General features: G+C 48.8%; 1 protein-coding gene across 2 annotated transcripts in view; it reads left to right on the top strand.

Annotated features, from left to right (window-relative positions):
• Positions 1 to 16,609, top strand: part of LOC119962960 (LIM and calponin homology domains-containing protein 1-like) — a 502,229-nt gene that overhangs the window by 325,031 nt on the left and 160,589 nt on the right. The window contains exons 10-12 of one of the 2 annotated variants that reach the window (XM_038791315.1): positions 2,550 to 2,858; positions 8,232 to 8,489; positions 13,445 to 13,840. The exons of the other annotated variant lie outside the window; for it this stretch is intronic. Coding sequence (XP_038647243.1) covers positions 2,550 to 2,858; positions 8,232 to 8,489; positions 13,445 to 13,840 — 963 coding nt within the window. The remainder of the gene's footprint in view (positions 1 to 2,549; positions 2,859 to 8,231; positions 8,490 to 13,444; positions 13,841 to 16,609) is intronic. 2 annotated transcript variants of the gene reach the window in all.

The following is a 16,609-nucleotide window of genomic DNA, read 5'->3' as shown; positions in this document are numbered from 1 at the left end:
ACAGGTCACCCAACCATGCAGCTACCCCCGTGGCGATGCCGACCGCCACTCCAGCAATATATTCGTCGCCGTGCAATCAGAGAGGTGAAGGCCACGACATCGGCCTTCCTCCTCTCCATGAGCTCTGGCTTCGCCGAAACACCAAATATCGCCACCAAAGGGCCAGGGTCCACCTCCTCCTCCATTATCCTGGCGAAGACCGCGAACGCTCCCGCCCAGAATCTTCCCAATTTTTCGCAACTCCAAATCTTGTGCGCGTGATTCACTGGCCCCCGCTCACACCTCTCATACTCATCTTCTACCTCCTGAAAGAACCCACTCATTCTCGCCCGAGACATATGCACCCTGTGCACCACCTTAAACTGTATCATGCTCATCCTTGCACAAGAGGAGGTCCTGCTTACCCTTCGCAGTGCCTCACTCCATACTCAGAGGAGGGTGATTCATCAGCTGATGGTGGATGGTACTGCAGAGCTTAGATCTCATCCATTGGTTTAGGAATTGCTTAGCTCTGTCTTTCACTTGCTGCTTTTACTGTTTGGCACACAAGGAGCCCTGTGTTGTACCTTCACCAGATTGCCATCTCATTTTTCGGTGTGCCTCATGCATCTTTGCCCCCCATGTTTAACCTGAGAATGTTAGATGCTGAGAATATGTTCTCCCCACCCACCCCCCGCTTCTCGTGGGGAATGAAAAACAAGGGAGAACAGGATAAAATAAGGGGGACACCATTTAAAACGGAGATGAGGAGGAATTTTTATCTCTCAGAGGGTCTTTTGTCTCTTGAATTCTCTTCCACAGAATGCAGTGGAGGCTGAATCATTGAATATAATCGATGCAAGGTTAAAGAGATTTTTAATCTGCAAAGGCATCAAGGGTTTTTGGGTGACAGGCAAGAAAGTGGATTTAGAGCCACAATCAGATCAGCTGTTATCTTATTGAATGGCGGTGCTGGCTCAATGGGCTGAATGACTTACTCATGATTCTATTTCTTATCGAATGAGTAGTGAAGGCTGAAGTGTGAGTAGAGAGCAGTATTCTTACCTTGACAACTCTGACAAGGTTATTGAGCTCCATTCAGCATTGTGGTACTGTCCCGTGTGCTAAGCTTCTGGAATTGATATCTGCAGCGACACCTTCCCAATGCCAGTGGAGATGTTGCCTGGAGGGCTTACTGTACCCAGGGTGAATAAGATCGCTCTTCTTTGTCCACCACTCTTATCAAGGCCTGCAATTCTGAAAACCTGACTACCTTATCTGGACGTCTTGCAGCCATTTTTCTGTAGCTTTCCTGCTGCTTCCAGCCATGGTGCACCTCCTGTTTAAGAAATCCTGAAAAGTGGCAACAGAAACTCAATTTTCTGACTCTGAAACAGACGTGCATTCTATAAACAGCATGGATAATGCTGGCTGCACACCTGACTCATAATAATGAACTGCACGCATAAATTTCACCTTGTGTCCTCATGAACAGGCTCACACAGCCCTTGCCCTGTCTTCCACATTCTTGTTTTCAGACGAGATCACATTTCTGTGCCCCACAATTCAGTATAAGATGATATTGCACTACATGACTTCGACATTGGATCACATGAACTGTACTGTATTGATAAGGGGCTTTAGTTTGTTAATGGTTGTAGGGAAATAAATTCCCTTGTATTTATTTCGTACATTTCTAAACGATTGACAGTGGCTGCCATTAAACATTGTACCAACTCTAACAACGACTCCTTTAGTTTGATTTAGCTGAGATGCGTGGTAAACAATGCAATAGAAACTTTTCCAAAATGTTTTGCCATCACTTGCAGCAAACAGCTTAGCATAAAATTGGAGGAGCACAGTTAACAGTTAAGAACATAAAACATACCGTGCAGAAGGAGGCCATTCGACCCATCGAGTCTGCACCGACCCACTTAAACCCTCACTTCCACCCTATTCCCTTAACCGAATAACGCCTCCAACCTTTTTGGACACTGAGGGAAATTTATCATGGCCAGTCCACTTAACCTGCACGTCTTTGGACTGTGGGAGGAAACCGGAGCACCCGGAGGAAACCCACGCAGACACAGGGAGAACGAGCAGACTCCGGACAGACAGTGACCCAGCGGGGAATCGAACCTGGGACCCTGGCGCTGTGAAGCCACAGTGCTATCCAGTTGTGCTACCGTGCTGCCCAGTTAACAGTTAACACAGTTAAGAGACAGCGAATCACAAGTGACCTATCCTGGGGTTCTCCTAAATGCCTGTCTTCGTGCAAGGCATTGTCTGCTGGGATCATCTTGGAAAATTGTTCTTTTATTGCCAATGTGGGATAAAATGGCATGTGCATGGAAGTGGAATGAAAGTTGCAAAGGACTGTGTGTGGAAACAGGCATGGAGAAAAACTCATCTAACTATAAATTAAAGGAATACTCACAGTTGCATATATAGCACTTGAGTATGGAGGTTTTTCTGCTAACAACACACAGCCTGACGTTTGCCAAGTTGAAAAATGCTACTGTTTCCATTGATTGACAAGTATTTTTACAACTTTTGCCTCTTTACGGTAGAGAAAAACAACAAGGCGAAAACTGTGGGCAAACCACTCCAGATATTATCCTCCGCAGGGAGAATACGTTCTTGACAAACTATCAGGACAGCGAATCAGAGTCTGAGGAGGAACAAAAAGTTCCAGATATTGAGAAAGATGACCTCGCTTTAAGGAAGGCCCAGATGCATCAGTCCAAGTCCAAAATTGCTGTCAATCAATTCCTACCTGGCCCATGCACGAAAAAGGATAGGGAGCGCTGGCAGAGTATTAAACAATCTACATATAAAGCTGCTGGAGCTTCACAAAGTAAAGAGCAGAAAATGGACAGGTGTGCATTATATTACCTACAAATAGATATCTTTCTGTCTATGTAACTATTTACTGCTTTCTATCCTTTCCTACAACCTACTTAACATTTCTGTTCGCAACTTTCTGGCCAAGTTGGAATGAGGTCCGGCTGTCAAAATGAACCAAGATTCTTATTGGGACCATTGGGTGGCCAATGGGTATACTCCCCTGACTGGCTGCTTGAAATCCACATCAGTCCATATTTACCATCCAGTTTCAGCAAATTCAAGAGCTAGCTGGAGAGATATTTAGCAGAGAACACAATGGAGGTGTGTAAGGGGTAGTGACACACGAGTCCTCTATAGAACTTTGTGACTGAATATTTACTTATTTATAACCTTGTTAGTTATTATTGCTTCTACTTTGGCTGCAATTCTCCGGCCTCGTTGCGTTCTCGCTCAAGCAGAATGACAGGTAAATAGCAGGAGAGGCCGAAAACTTGAACTGCTCCAGGCACCAAACAGTTTGAGATTCAACGAGCCCGCTCCCGTGGGCGACATCGGGATCTCGCTGTAATGTGGCTTCCCATGATTCATCGGCCTTCCCAGCAAGTGGTTATGCTGCCGCCGGTTAGTACTCCATTTTAAAAGTGTGAACCTGGCGCAAGTGCTTCTGTGGGATGTCGAGGAGATGAGTAGTTTGCTCAGAGACAAAGAGCGCCCGATGCTGGCTTGCCACCCCAGTACTCAGCGGAGATGGAGGACCCTCGGCTGGGGGTGGGGACTCTCGGCAGGATTGGGCTGCCATGGGAGGGTGAGCGAGAGGCACTGGGGGGGGGGGGGGGGCAGCCACACGCAGCACCACCATGCCAACCCGTGGATCATGTGTAGCCATTCCGGGGGCAACCCTTATCCCTGCCCATCTGCCCCACCGACCACCCATAACCCCTGCCGACTGCCAAGGGCTCTGGCCGTGCATCTGAGGCTACTGCTAATAGGGAATCGGCAATCGTGGTAAAGTGAGCACTTCACACAACCAAGTAGATTCCCGTGGGTGGGCGGGTCACGTGGGAGTCATTGCCTAGCATACCAATGAGACCGTGATTCCTGGATACTGTGCTTGAACACTGCAGGAAGCAACACCACACACGCAGCAGCCAACATCCAAACCCCCGGGGAACATGTCCACGGCCGGAGGGTGGGTGAGTGCTATGGGGAGGGGACCAGCGCCCTGTCCAGGTGATTCTATGAGAGCGTGTATAGGGTACAGGGTCTGGCGTCCGTTGATGGAGGCCCGCTGCTGCCAGGTGTGCATTTGTAGGGCGTTCCGCATGAGGAGGGATGGGGGGTCAATGGGGTAATGGTGGGTCCTGCGGTGGAAGCCACCGTTGTCTGTCAGTCTAACACCCTCTCCCAATACCTTACATTGAACGCTATGGCAGGGATTTTGGACCCAGCAGAACTTGCCCTTGTGGTGCTGCTGCAAGGCTGGGCAGCCAGACACCGGAGATGGCGGCAGCAGCGCCTGAAGATGCTCAAGGCGGCGGACCATCTGCTGAACCCCGCCACGCAACCTGAGGACCCTGCCGTCCTGCCGAGGATGTACAGGTGTCGCTGGTCCTTTGAACAGGTGATGGACAGCATGTGGCACAAGAGACTCCGCTTCAACAAGGCATTGCCTAGGATATCAATCAGACTGTGGTGCCTGGATACTGTGCTTGAACACTGTGCTGCACCTGTGCCATGTCCTCGCGGACCTGGCACCACATGGAGGAAGAGGACACCTGCTCCCGGTGGCCCTCAAGGCCACTGCAGCTCTGAACGTTCACGCCTCAGGTTCATTCCAGGGCTCAAGCGGGGACCTGGGTGGCATCTCACAGGCACATCCAACAGGTGCATCCGACAGGTCACAATGCCCTGTTTGCCCGGGCGGAACACTATATAATCTTTGACATGGACCAAGTCCAACAAAATTCCGAGCAGCAGGTTTCTCCGCCATCGCCACGCCGACCCAGGTTCAGGGGGGTAATAGATGCCACACATGTTGCCCTCCACTCACCGGGCCATCTGGGAGTGCCCTACTTTAACAGAAAGGGGTTCACTCCTTCAACATGCAGCTCATGTGAGATCATCAGATGAAGATCATGCACATGTATGCACACTTCCTGGGGAGTGTGCCTGACAGCTACATCCTGGGGCAGTCAGACATCCTCAGCCTCTTTGAGGAACAGCCCAGGATGGGCGGCTGGCTTTTGGGGGATAAGGGATATCCACTGAGGGCCTGGCTAATGCCGCCAGAATGGAGGCCGGATACCGGAGCGGAGATCCGGTACAACAAGGCCCATGCAGCCGCTCGGGCTGTGATCGAGCGGTGCATCGGACTCCTCAGAATGCAGTTCCGATGTCTCAACCGCTCTGATGTGTACTGCAGTACACCCCCCGGAGGGTTGCCCACTTCGTGGTGGTCTGCTCTGTCCTCCACAACCTCGCACAGGAGTGGGGGACATGCTGGAGGTGGGGGATGAGGAACATGTGGCCATCTCTGAGGAGGAGGACGAGGATGATGAGACAATGCCAGACCAGCAGGGGCTGGAGGATGAGGCCAAGGATGAACCTGAGGAACAGCCAGAGGCTGCAGGACAGGTGGCATTGGCGATAGTCCGGCAAGCCCTCATACTCACCCGATTCACTTAGGACGTGGCCTGGTTTGTCACCCCTTACTGCCATTTCCCACCCTCCCAGGGTATTTGTTACATCACTCCAGGGTACTGGGACTGTGTCGGCACTATCAGCAGGTCACTGTCGAGGGCAGGGGTTGATGATAATCCACTGAGAGCTGAGCGCCATTGCACCTCAGTCTATGCCATATTCTGACCCCTGACTGTCTGCGGAGTGCTCACCAACACCCATCACCTGCATGCGGTGTGCCCTGGGGGGGGGAGGGGGATGCGTGGAGTGATGGGCCAAGGTTTTGGAGGGCAGCCCGCATTGCGAAAGAAAGTAACGAGGCATCATACTGGTTGTGCACAAGGATATTTATTGTGTTTTACATTTCCCCACTCTCCCGAAGGTGCCGCGCCCCCTACCCCTCACCCCCTACCTACCCTCCCATCCCTCCACCCTCTGCCGATGCCCTCAGTGATCCTCGTTTTGCAATGCTTTCCTCGCTATATCGCTAGGACTAAGTGTGTTCCCAGGCTGCACATCTGAGGTGGAGGCAGCCAGCTGCTTAACTCGTCCCGTGGCCTTCGATGCCTCTGGCAGGTGTTGTCTGGGGCCGGAGGGCCCCCGCTCACTCGTCAGCGGCACATGCACAGCCGTGACATCCTGTTCCGGGTGCTAGCTGTGAGAGGCGGCCTCATCAAAGGGGTTGGAACAAAGGTGGAGCAGGTGACTACCGTTGCCACTCCATGGGACCGGATTGGCACTCAGCACTCCTCCTCCCACTCAGTGCACATAGGGCCCTGGGGCTTAACTTGGGCTGGAGGGGCAGCTGGTTCAAGCCCTGGCGGGAGCCCTGCCAGTCCTGGCAGTTCCCTGATGCCTGCCCCATCGTGGCGACGCCCTCAGCGATCCTCCTCAGTGAGTGCGGCATGTTCTCCAACGCCTCGGCAATGCCCACCTGCGACTGAGACAAGCTCTGCAGAACCTCACCAAGGTCAGTCTGGCACTGGTGACATCCCCCCCCCCCCCCCCCCCGACATCCCCCTTTGAATGTCCTGACCGCTCCCTATTGTCTCCATCAGCTCCGGGATGTCCTCTTCCACAGGCTCAACATCAGGCTGAGACCCTGCTGGATTCTGGGATCCAGCAGACTTCCGACTACTGTCTCGCCTGCGGGTTCCTGCCTCCACTTGATGTGTATCAGCAGCAGTGCGGTGCTCACCAGATTGTGCCCCAGAAGCCTGACCACTAACATTTCCCACCGAGGCGCGTTTGTCTGCGCTGATGGAGGGTGGGATTGACAGCTGTGATGCCTCGATCGTGTCTTCCTCGGAGCTCCCTTTCAAGGTGTTCTCCTGGGAGGCAGGAGAGGGGCCACCCAGGATCGGCTAGCACCGTCGGCATGCGGGACAATGGACATGCGGTCAGTCAGTAAGGCAATGACAACTCACATTTGACAGGTCCTCCAGGTGGAGCCTCGTGGATCCTCACCTTCGCAGCATCCACCAGCCTCTCGGGTTGGTGATCACTCTGTCCTCAGCCACCCAAGTCACCTCCAGGGCCTGATCCTCGAATGTGGTGATGATTCTTATGTCCGGCACCCCACCCCCAGTCTGGCCTTCTCCCGACTGACAGTTGACATCCCTCTAGGTCTCCACTGTGTCTAGGAACCACCCCAAATCTGCATCCCCGAATCCTGGGAAGGTCTCGTGGGCGCTAATGTTGCGAGCTAGCTTGTGTTGGCTGAAGTGCTGCTCAGAATTAAATTCAGATAGAATATCTTAAATTATTGCAAATAAATGTAAGCCACATTAGTTTACAGTTTATGTGTGAATATTCAGCTTTTACAGTTTTCACGGTTCGGGACAGATTAACAAGAGGCCATTCAGACCTTTGAGTCTGTTCCATTCAATTAGACTATGTCTGTTCTGTGGTTCAACTCCAGTTACCTGCCATTATCCTATATCTATTGATACCCTTAGCTAACAAAATTTATTGATTGCAGTCTTGAAAAATTGACTCAGCACCCACAGTCTTCTGGGACTGAGTTTCCCAGCTTCTCAGTGTCCTCTGTGTGAACAAGGGCTTCCTGATTTCATTCCGAAATGGCATGCCGAAGTATACTTCTGAAGGTTAAGTCCCCTTGCTCTGGAATTTCCCATCATAAAACACAGAACATACAGTGCAGAAAGAGACCATTCGGCCCTTGAGTCTGCACCGACCCACTTTAAGCCCTCACTTCCACCCTATCCCCTTAACCCAATAACCCCTCCTAACCTTTTGCACACTCAGGGCAATTTATCATAGCCAATCCACCTAACCTGCTCGTCATTGGACTGTGGGAGGAAACCGGAGCACCCAGAGGAAACCCACACAGACACGGGGAGAATGTGCAGACTCCGCACAGACAGTGACCCAGCAGGGAATCGAACCTGGGACCCTGGCACTGTGAAGCCACAGTGCTAACCGCTGTGCTACCGTGCTGTCAGAATTTTGTTTTAATAGAATTATGAACCTGATTTATTTTGACAAATTTTCCTGCTTCTATCCAACCTCATATAACTTCATTCTTAACAATGTGCACTGAAATACCTATACTGCCACCTTTCCCCCAGTTCCCAGTTCACCTTACTAATCTGTTGCCACACCAGCACCTACTGCAAAACTTCACTTATTTTCCTATTTGTCTTCTCTCCTCTCACTTGATATTCTGTGCTTTTTCCTCCTTTGACCTGCGTACAATTGTTCAGCCAAAGTCATATTCAGGTTACAGAGGGTGAGGTGGTTGTCCCACAAAAAGCAAGTGTGCTCCTGAAGTCACAGCAGCAGAATGAGCCCGAAGCGGAAGAACAGCTGAAAGCCCCAGCCATAGAGCGCGATGATCTGGCTCGGCGAAAGGTCCTGGGTGGCTTTACCAGTCGGCAAAGTTCTCACACCTTCATCCATTCCTCTATCACATCAGCTGATATGGAAATATGGCAGAGGCTAAAACTTTCCACTGACACCAGGTTGTTACTGGTCTTGTCTTCTTGTTGTTTCGTATAGAACGTATCATAGAGAAAGCTGCTCTTTCAAATTTTCCTGTTCTATCTTATTTTTTATATATATTTTTGTAATTTGAACATATATTTAAAATAGTGCTTGAAAAAAAAATAACTGTCCGTGTAAGAACCTCAGTCAATTGTTGAAGTACTTGTTTTTAATTTAATGCAACCAAATTCCATATATCATTGTGCAATACTGGTGGTACTGTGTTTGCATCACTTCCTTCCAATATATTATTCTTCCCTTAAAGAAGCAAATCAAATCACGACATAGCTTGTTATCATTCGTCATGCATCATATTATGTTGTTTAACCTAAATTTTTCTTAAGGGAATACCGAACCTGCATTTTAAAAAGTAACAAAATTACCAGTAATTAAACCAAGTGACCTATGGGAGACTGTGTTGCTGTGGGTTAGTTTATTGCCTTTTCATCCTGGGATCACCATTTCAGTCCAGGCATGTTGATGGCATTAAGGCCTCATCCATGTGCTTGTTTTAAGGATGCTAAATGAAATGGATGTGGTCATTCCCAAAAATATTCTTTGTATGTTTAGAAGTTGTTATATTCCGACCGGGTCTTATGGGATAGGGATGATCCACTGCCCGGTGGAGCTTGCATAATATGAGCTCCGCCGATGAGGGGGCGGGGAACCCTTAACGAGGTTCATATGTCCCCTTAACCCTTAACGAGGTTCATAAATAGAGTTGGCCAGTAAGGCACTGACCAGAGAAGGCTCAGTCAGGAACTACTGGAACTAAACATAATAGTTAATGTCTTAAATAAAGGAAGTTTTGTTCTCTCTACAACTCGGTGTGGACTCTTCGTTACCCCTTACAAAAGAAATCCAACACAAACTATCCATAACAGTTTTGGATGACAATAAGTTGGCAATGTTAGAGAGAGGTTGAAACAGATGACTGTTGTATAACCCAAATGTAATAGGGGTGCCCTGATGAACTGCGGTTAAATGATAATGTTAAGGAAGATTAGGAATAGCTATGCTTTATATTAATCTTTACTGCACCTAACCTAAACAAATAAGGCAGCAAATCATTCGATCCTACAGCATTGACTGCAATCACCTTGAGTAAAAATTCCTTACCTCCAAGTGTATCAAGTTGTAATTATTTTGTCACTGTTAAAAGTCAATATTTAAGCCCATATGTGTTGGTGAAATCTGTAGTGATCTCTGTCATTGAGTATCCTTCTCTTGTGACTACTTCCGACTTAATTCACTGAAGCCATCAAATGGTGGTGGGGTTGGTGGAGTGATGTTAAGAATCCACACTCCCTCCACTCGTGCTGATCCTGGGGCGAGACCCCGGGGAGGTCGGAGAATCACCCGGGGCCGGCGTCAATCCCGCCTCCGCCATGTCCTGAATTCTCCGCCCCACGAGATTCAGCAGGGGCGGGAATCGCGGCACACCGGTCGGCGGGACCCAGCAGCGATTCTCCAGCCCGCTATGGGCCGAAGTCCCGCCTCTGACAGGCCTCTCCCGCCAGCGTGGATTAAATCACCTACCTGACTGGCGGGATTGGCAGCACGGGTGGGTTCCGGGGTCCTCGGGGTGGGGGGGGGGGGGGGGGGGTGGAGGGGGGGGGGCAGGGGGATCTGACCCCGGGGGGGTGCCTCCATGGTGGCCTGGCCCGCGATCGGTCTGGCGCATGCGCGGAGTTACACCGGCCGGCGAAGTCCTTTCGGCCCCGGCTGGCGTGGCGCCAAAGGCCGTTCACGCCAGCCGGTGGAGTGGGAACCTCTCCGGCGCGGGCCTAGCCCCTCAATGTGAGGGCTTTGATCCCTAAAGGTGCGGAGAATTCCGGGTAGGGGAGAATCCCGGCCCTGAAATAAAAATGGTTTCAATGTTAACAAAGTAGAATGAATTTCGGTGATCAAAGAACAACAAAGAACAAGAAAAGTACAGCACAGGAACAGGCCCTTTGGCCCTCCAAGCCTGTGCCGACCATGCTACCCGTCTAAACTAAAATCTTCTACACTTCCTGGGTCCGTATCCCTCTATTCCCATCCTATTCATGTATTTGTCAAGATGCCCCTTTAATGTCACTATCATCCCTGCTTCCACCACCTCCTCCGGCAGCAAGTTCCAGGCACCCACTACCCTCTGTGTAAAAAACTTGCCTCGTACATCTCCTCTAAACCTTGCCCCTCGCACCTTAAACCTATGCCCCCTAGTAATTGACCCCTCTACCCTGGGGAAAAGCTTCTGACTATCCAGTTTGTCTATACCCCTCATAATTTTGTAGACCTCTATCAGGTCGCCCCTCAACCTCCATCATTCCAGTGAGAACAAACCGAGTTTATTCAACCGCTCCTCATAGCTAATGCCCTCCATACCTGGCAACATCCTGGTAAATCTCTTCTGCACCCTCTAAAGCCTCCAAATCCTTCTGGTAGTGTGGCGACCAGAATTGAACACTATACTCCTAATGTGGCCTAACTAAGGTTCTATACAGCTGCAACATGACTTGCCAATTCTTATACTCAATGCCCCGGCCAATGAAGGCAAGCATGCCGTATGCCTTCTTGACTACCTTCTCCACCTGGGATGCCCCTTTCAGTGACAAAATAGTGATCAAATAGTCAACTTTATTGTGGGTAAATTCTCTTTTACCTTTAAGCATGTTACCTTCAGTGTTCTTTTATCCCGGTCTGCTGCAAAAATAAGCACACCTATCCAGACTTCAATTTCCTAGCAGACTAAAATTCCTGCCTTTTTCTATGTAAGTGACTACTTGTATCTACTCTTTAACGAAATTAGTGAAGGATAAAAATGTTGTCTCCCTTATATTAATTATATGCACATTTCACCCCCTTGCACAAAAAAGACTATTCCTGGGTGTGCGTATTCTTTAGCTTCCAAGTTAATTTTCCTGTTTATCTCCTCAGACAATGGACAGATTTAATCAAGAAGGCAGTTGGGTAACTGAGACCAGCTTCCAGATTTGGTCACTGTTGCAACAGTTACGAGGAGATTTACTAGATCTGTTCAACGCCAAATTTATCTCTAATTTTTCTTCTATTCCTTCTTTTTTTCTCTCCTGAAGGAAGTCAGTCAGTTCTAGGATACAGTTCCTTATTTTCCTTCCACATTTTGCCACCATTTGTGCCTGCCTTTAGACTTCTTTACAACCTGTCAGCAGATGTTTATCAGCAGAGAAATAAATCTTTGCATTTAATTTCAGTGATATTCTTCAAACAAATGTAGACCTGAGGAGTTTGCATTAAAACTATCCATTACGTCAGCATTTTCACAGTCAGTGAACACAGCCTTTGGGGGAGAGAGTTTCAGATTTTTACTGACTTTTGCATGTCGAAGTGCTTTGGACATCACCCACTGGATAGCCCAGCTCTATTGTTACGGTTATGCCCTTGCTCTGGTCTCCCCTACCAGGGGAAGTAGTCCCTGTTTACCCAATCAAATACATTAATCATTTCAAGCATCACAATTATGTCAAACCTTAAACTTATGTACTTGAGGAAATACAAGCTTAGCCTCAGCAGCCTGTCCTCCTAACTTACCCTTATTATAGCCCCAGTATACTTTTGGTGTATCTGTGTTGCTCTCCCGCCAACACTTTCATGAGGTGTGGTGCTCAGGACTGCATATAATACTCCAAAGGGCTATCTTCTGAACTCTGTGGAAATGGAACAAAACTTCCACCCCTTGTATCCCAGTCCCCTTGAGATAATAGTCAACATTGTATTAGCCGTTTAAATTATTTTTTGTACCTGTCCACTGGCTTTTATTCATTTCTGTCTTTTATGCCACTGAGTATTTCTGCCCATCTACAGTTCCAAGCTTCTCACAGCTTCGAAAATAATCTATCTTTCTGATGATCATAGTGGATGACCTCACCCTTTTCCACATTGAACTCCAACCTGCCACGGATTTGCCCACTCACTTAATCAATCAAAGTCCCTTTGCAACTTTCAACAATTTTTGTGCTACCTAACTTAGTGCCATCAGCAAACTTGGATGTACAGATCTCTATTCCATCTTTCAAGTCATTTATGAACATAGTGAAAAGCTGTGGTCCGAACACAGTTCCTTTGGGGCGTGGGGGGGATGGGGGGAAGCGCTGGGGGGTGGGGAGAGATCACCATATCCTGCCGATTGAGTATTTATCCATTATCCTTCACGGCTGCTGCTACCATCACTGGGAAATAGGTCATCCCACTGTCATCAACTAGCCTGAGAAAACCCGCAGAGAGGCATCACTAAACTGGGGCCACTCACTGTCTGTTCTCAACATCACTCCCAAGGAGTAAGTAGGGGAGGTGAGAAGATGGTAGCAACAGTTGATTTTATACAGGTGGGGGGAGGGGAGAGATCAGAAGATTCTGGCAGCAGCTGTAGTCTCAAGGTGTCACAGCCAGACCAATGCTACTGCATTGCAGTAAATTAATGCATGTCCAGGTGCCCTTCAAGTATGGTGCCTGGACCTTCGACCCTGTGAGGGAATGGCAGGGTCGTTGATTTCCTGCTATCCCACACTACAAAATTGGCCGGGCATCTCTTCCATTAATATCTCATTGGTTAAGCGGCGCCTGATTGCTCATGGCCACCTGCAAGCAGACGTCCCGTACACTTCCTGTCCCGCCATCAGGACACTCGATATTGCAACAAGATTCCAGCCTCTCTCTGCTACTTCTTAACCAATTCCTTACCAAAGCTTCCAATTCCGTACGCTTTCAATTTTATTTTTATTAACAAAGTGGCTGAAAAATTCACATAATAAACTGGATGTTCTCACAAATAGACTTGGTAGATGTTTGTAGTTAGTAGTACATTGTTCATGTTTGTTAATAGAGTGATTTCTACTTTTAACTGGTATAAACTAGGGAAATAGTGATCTGTTTCTGCCTTTAATCTTCTTTTTTCTCCATTTTCCATAAGTTCTTCTAGTGAGGAGACTTCCAAGCCAATTAGAAATTGTTCTGAAATGAAGCCAATGTCTGAAAGTGAAATAGAAAGAGCAGCTCAAGATGACCTTGCCTGTCGTAAGGCAAGAAGCAATAGAAGTGCTTCAGGCAGCTGCCAGCGCTTTGTGCACTTTGGCCCAGTGACGGAAATAGATCAGCAACGTTGGGAGAAGTTAAGCATCGCCGGGGCTGCTCAAGACAGTGAGTCAGAGGAAGGGGAAGATAGTTGCACTATCAAAGCCTACACCTGCCATCTCTTACCATCAGTAGCTTCAGCAGTCATGCTCAACTCACAGGACAGTATAATAAGAGGTGAATCTCAAGTCATTTCTGGCAGCGAGGTCAGCCTTCACTCCCAAATTGAACTCAGGTACATCTTGCCACCTCTCCAGTAAGTCTGGATCAAGAGTGGTTGAACATTTTCAGTTGCATGGTGTGATTGGAACTCTTAATAAAGTATGGTGTTTGCAATGTAGGGCTGAGGTCTCCTATCTTGTATAACTCTCCTTTGCTCATGAATTCTAGCTTTATAAATAGCTTTTGTTTTATTGAGACTTCCCCCTTTTGTAATATAGATAGTTTGGTGTGTATTTTAATAATAAAATAGACACAAAAATGGACAATGCAGTAGTCTAAACATTGTTCATTGGTCATTTATGCTGTTTGAGGGTTCAGTTGTTAGTATTAATCACTAGAAATGCACGTTTCCTTAACAGTTTAGTTATGTTTCACTTTTGCCAAGCTGTAAAGATTTCTTTTTCTGGTACGATTGGGAGACACTTACTTTCTTTAATATTAGAGAAGCTACAATATTAGAAAATACATTGCTGTATAATAGGAAATATTGGTTCAGGATTATTATTTGCTCTGGTTCCTTTTGGTACCGTTTGCAACTTTTGGATCACCATATTCATAACTCTGGTTGTGGACAGTAAAAATATTCACATTTCAAATACTTATCTATATAAATGACTCGCAACGCAGCTGATTAACAAGCTTACAGAAAATTAGGTGCGAGGTAGAATCACCCTCCACAACAACCTTCAAGGAAAATAGACTAAAGATGTTGGAAGGAAGTGTAACTTTTCAAGGTGGGTGGGTTTCTGTGTGGGTGGCAGGAACCCACCAGTCTCTGCCTTAAACCCATGCATGATCTAATGTGCGCAGGAAACCCCTGTTGGACAGGCATCTCTGTCACTTAAATATGTAGAACACTCATGCCATATCCTTGCCCGACAAAAGCCTGCGGAGTCGGGGATCTGGTTTTCCTTGAAGCCTTCGGAGAGTACTCGGTCCCCTGCTTAAAGAGGCGGAGCTTCCCAGGACTTCTGGTATAAAGCCGGCTGACTCAGAACCGGCTGGCACTCACTCGGAGGAGTAGCTTGCATGAAAGCCTCTGTAACCAACTTAAATAAACCTCCTTCCTTTGGGGACGGTTACGATACTGGAGACGAGGAAAAAAATAAAACTAACAGTCCCCTATTGACCTTCCTCCTGAAGCACCTCCTGGGCCTCCCGTGCAGGATGGGACCCGTGGTCCGCTGCAATGCCTTTATTCAGCCATTTGAATGCGTTCGATGCCAGAGTTGAAACATGAATCTGTTATGTAGAGTGCATGCACCATTACTTTCACGCCAAGACATTATGGATGATGAGCGGTGGACAGTAATATTACTGATGACATGAGAGCTCAAATGTACGGGATGATCCGTGACCTCACATATCCATTTGCGGCAGGCACCCACACTTTCAAACAGCTGGTGGAAATCGTTGGGCGACATTTCAGCCCCCCTCCCTCTATAATTGTCCAACGGTACTGTCTGAATGCAGCAGAGCGCGCGCCGCGCCCCCCCCCCCCCCCCCCCCCCCCCCAGGTGAGTCAGTGGCAGACTCCATGACCCGATTACGGAACCTTGCTGAGTTTTGTGCGTTTGGGGCATCCCTAGATGATGCTTTGCGGGACCACCTTGTCTGGGGCATGGGCAACGCTAAGACCCAGCATTGGTTCCTGGATGGGTCCACTTTGATGCTCCAGCAGATCCTGCAGATTGCCCTGTCCCAGGAACATGGCATCCGGGAAGTCCAAGGCATGGAGGTCAATGCCCTGGGATACAGGGCACTATGCGGCAACCTCATTGCCCAGTCGAGCAGGGATCGCTGCTCCGCCCTCCATAGCCAGAACATGTTGTTGGTCCGCTCGCGGGCAACATACCTCCATGTGCGGTATGCGGCTTCCAGGGTCGGGGTGGCCAAAGACAGCTAGGACCCTGAGGTTCCGTCACCCGGGTGGGGGTCAACGCCGGCCAGAGATTAGACTTGCCACTTGGATGCTCCGGACGAAGAAGAGGCCATGGCGCAACTTCATTGCTTAGCGGTACCCTGTGTAGCCCCCGTCCCCATCCCTGAGCAGGTGAATGGACATTGGCTGCATATGGAGCTGGACACTGGGGCAGCAGTGCCGGTCATAGGCCAGGGCACATTCGACCAAATCCCTCAAGGTGTCCGGACATTGACGTCGGCTCCATCTCAATTTGTGTGGTGAACAGTTGCTGATTTTGGTTCATCCCGCACCTGCCAATGGTGGTGGCCCCTCTGCACCTCCTGTTGGAGAAACACTAGGAATGGCTCTGGGGCAATGCCCAAGAGGCGGATTTCCATCGTGTCAAACAGCAACTATCCTCATTGGATGTGTTGACCCACTATGACTAGGGTAAACATCTAGTCATCACTTACGACACGTCACCCGACGGGAACGGGGCCCATCGAATGTTAGACAGTAGTGAGCGACCGATTTTCCTTCGCAATGAGAGAAGCTGGGATTGAGAGCTATTGGGTTTCTAGTATCTTTCTGATGCTTCGAGTCTTACTAATAACCCACTGTATTTTGTGCCATGTGATTGATGGACTGCAGGTTGTCCTCAAGGGTTTTGGGGCTGCACTCTGCAGAACAGTCATGCCCCCCACTCCCAGTCCACATCTGAGCTCTCTGCATCGAAGGGTCAGGGACCTACTAGATGCACTAAATTAGATGGACTGCAGTGAGGCTATGTGGCATCACCGTATCACGTTGTGTGCGCTTTTATGCAAGGGCTGCATGGATGGTGCCTTTTCCACTGAAGTCCATGTCGCCTACACCATT

The sequence above is a fragment of the Scyliorhinus canicula genome, chromosome 3 (genome assembly GCF_902713615.1).
Source record: "Scyliorhinus canicula chromosome 3, sScyCan1.1, whole genome shotgun sequence".
NCBI classification, from domain to species: Eukaryota; Metazoa; Chordata; class Chondrichthyes; order Carcharhiniformes; family Scyliorhinidae; genus Scyliorhinus; species Scyliorhinus canicula.
This window is presented reverse-complemented; position numbering and strand designations above follow the sequence as displayed.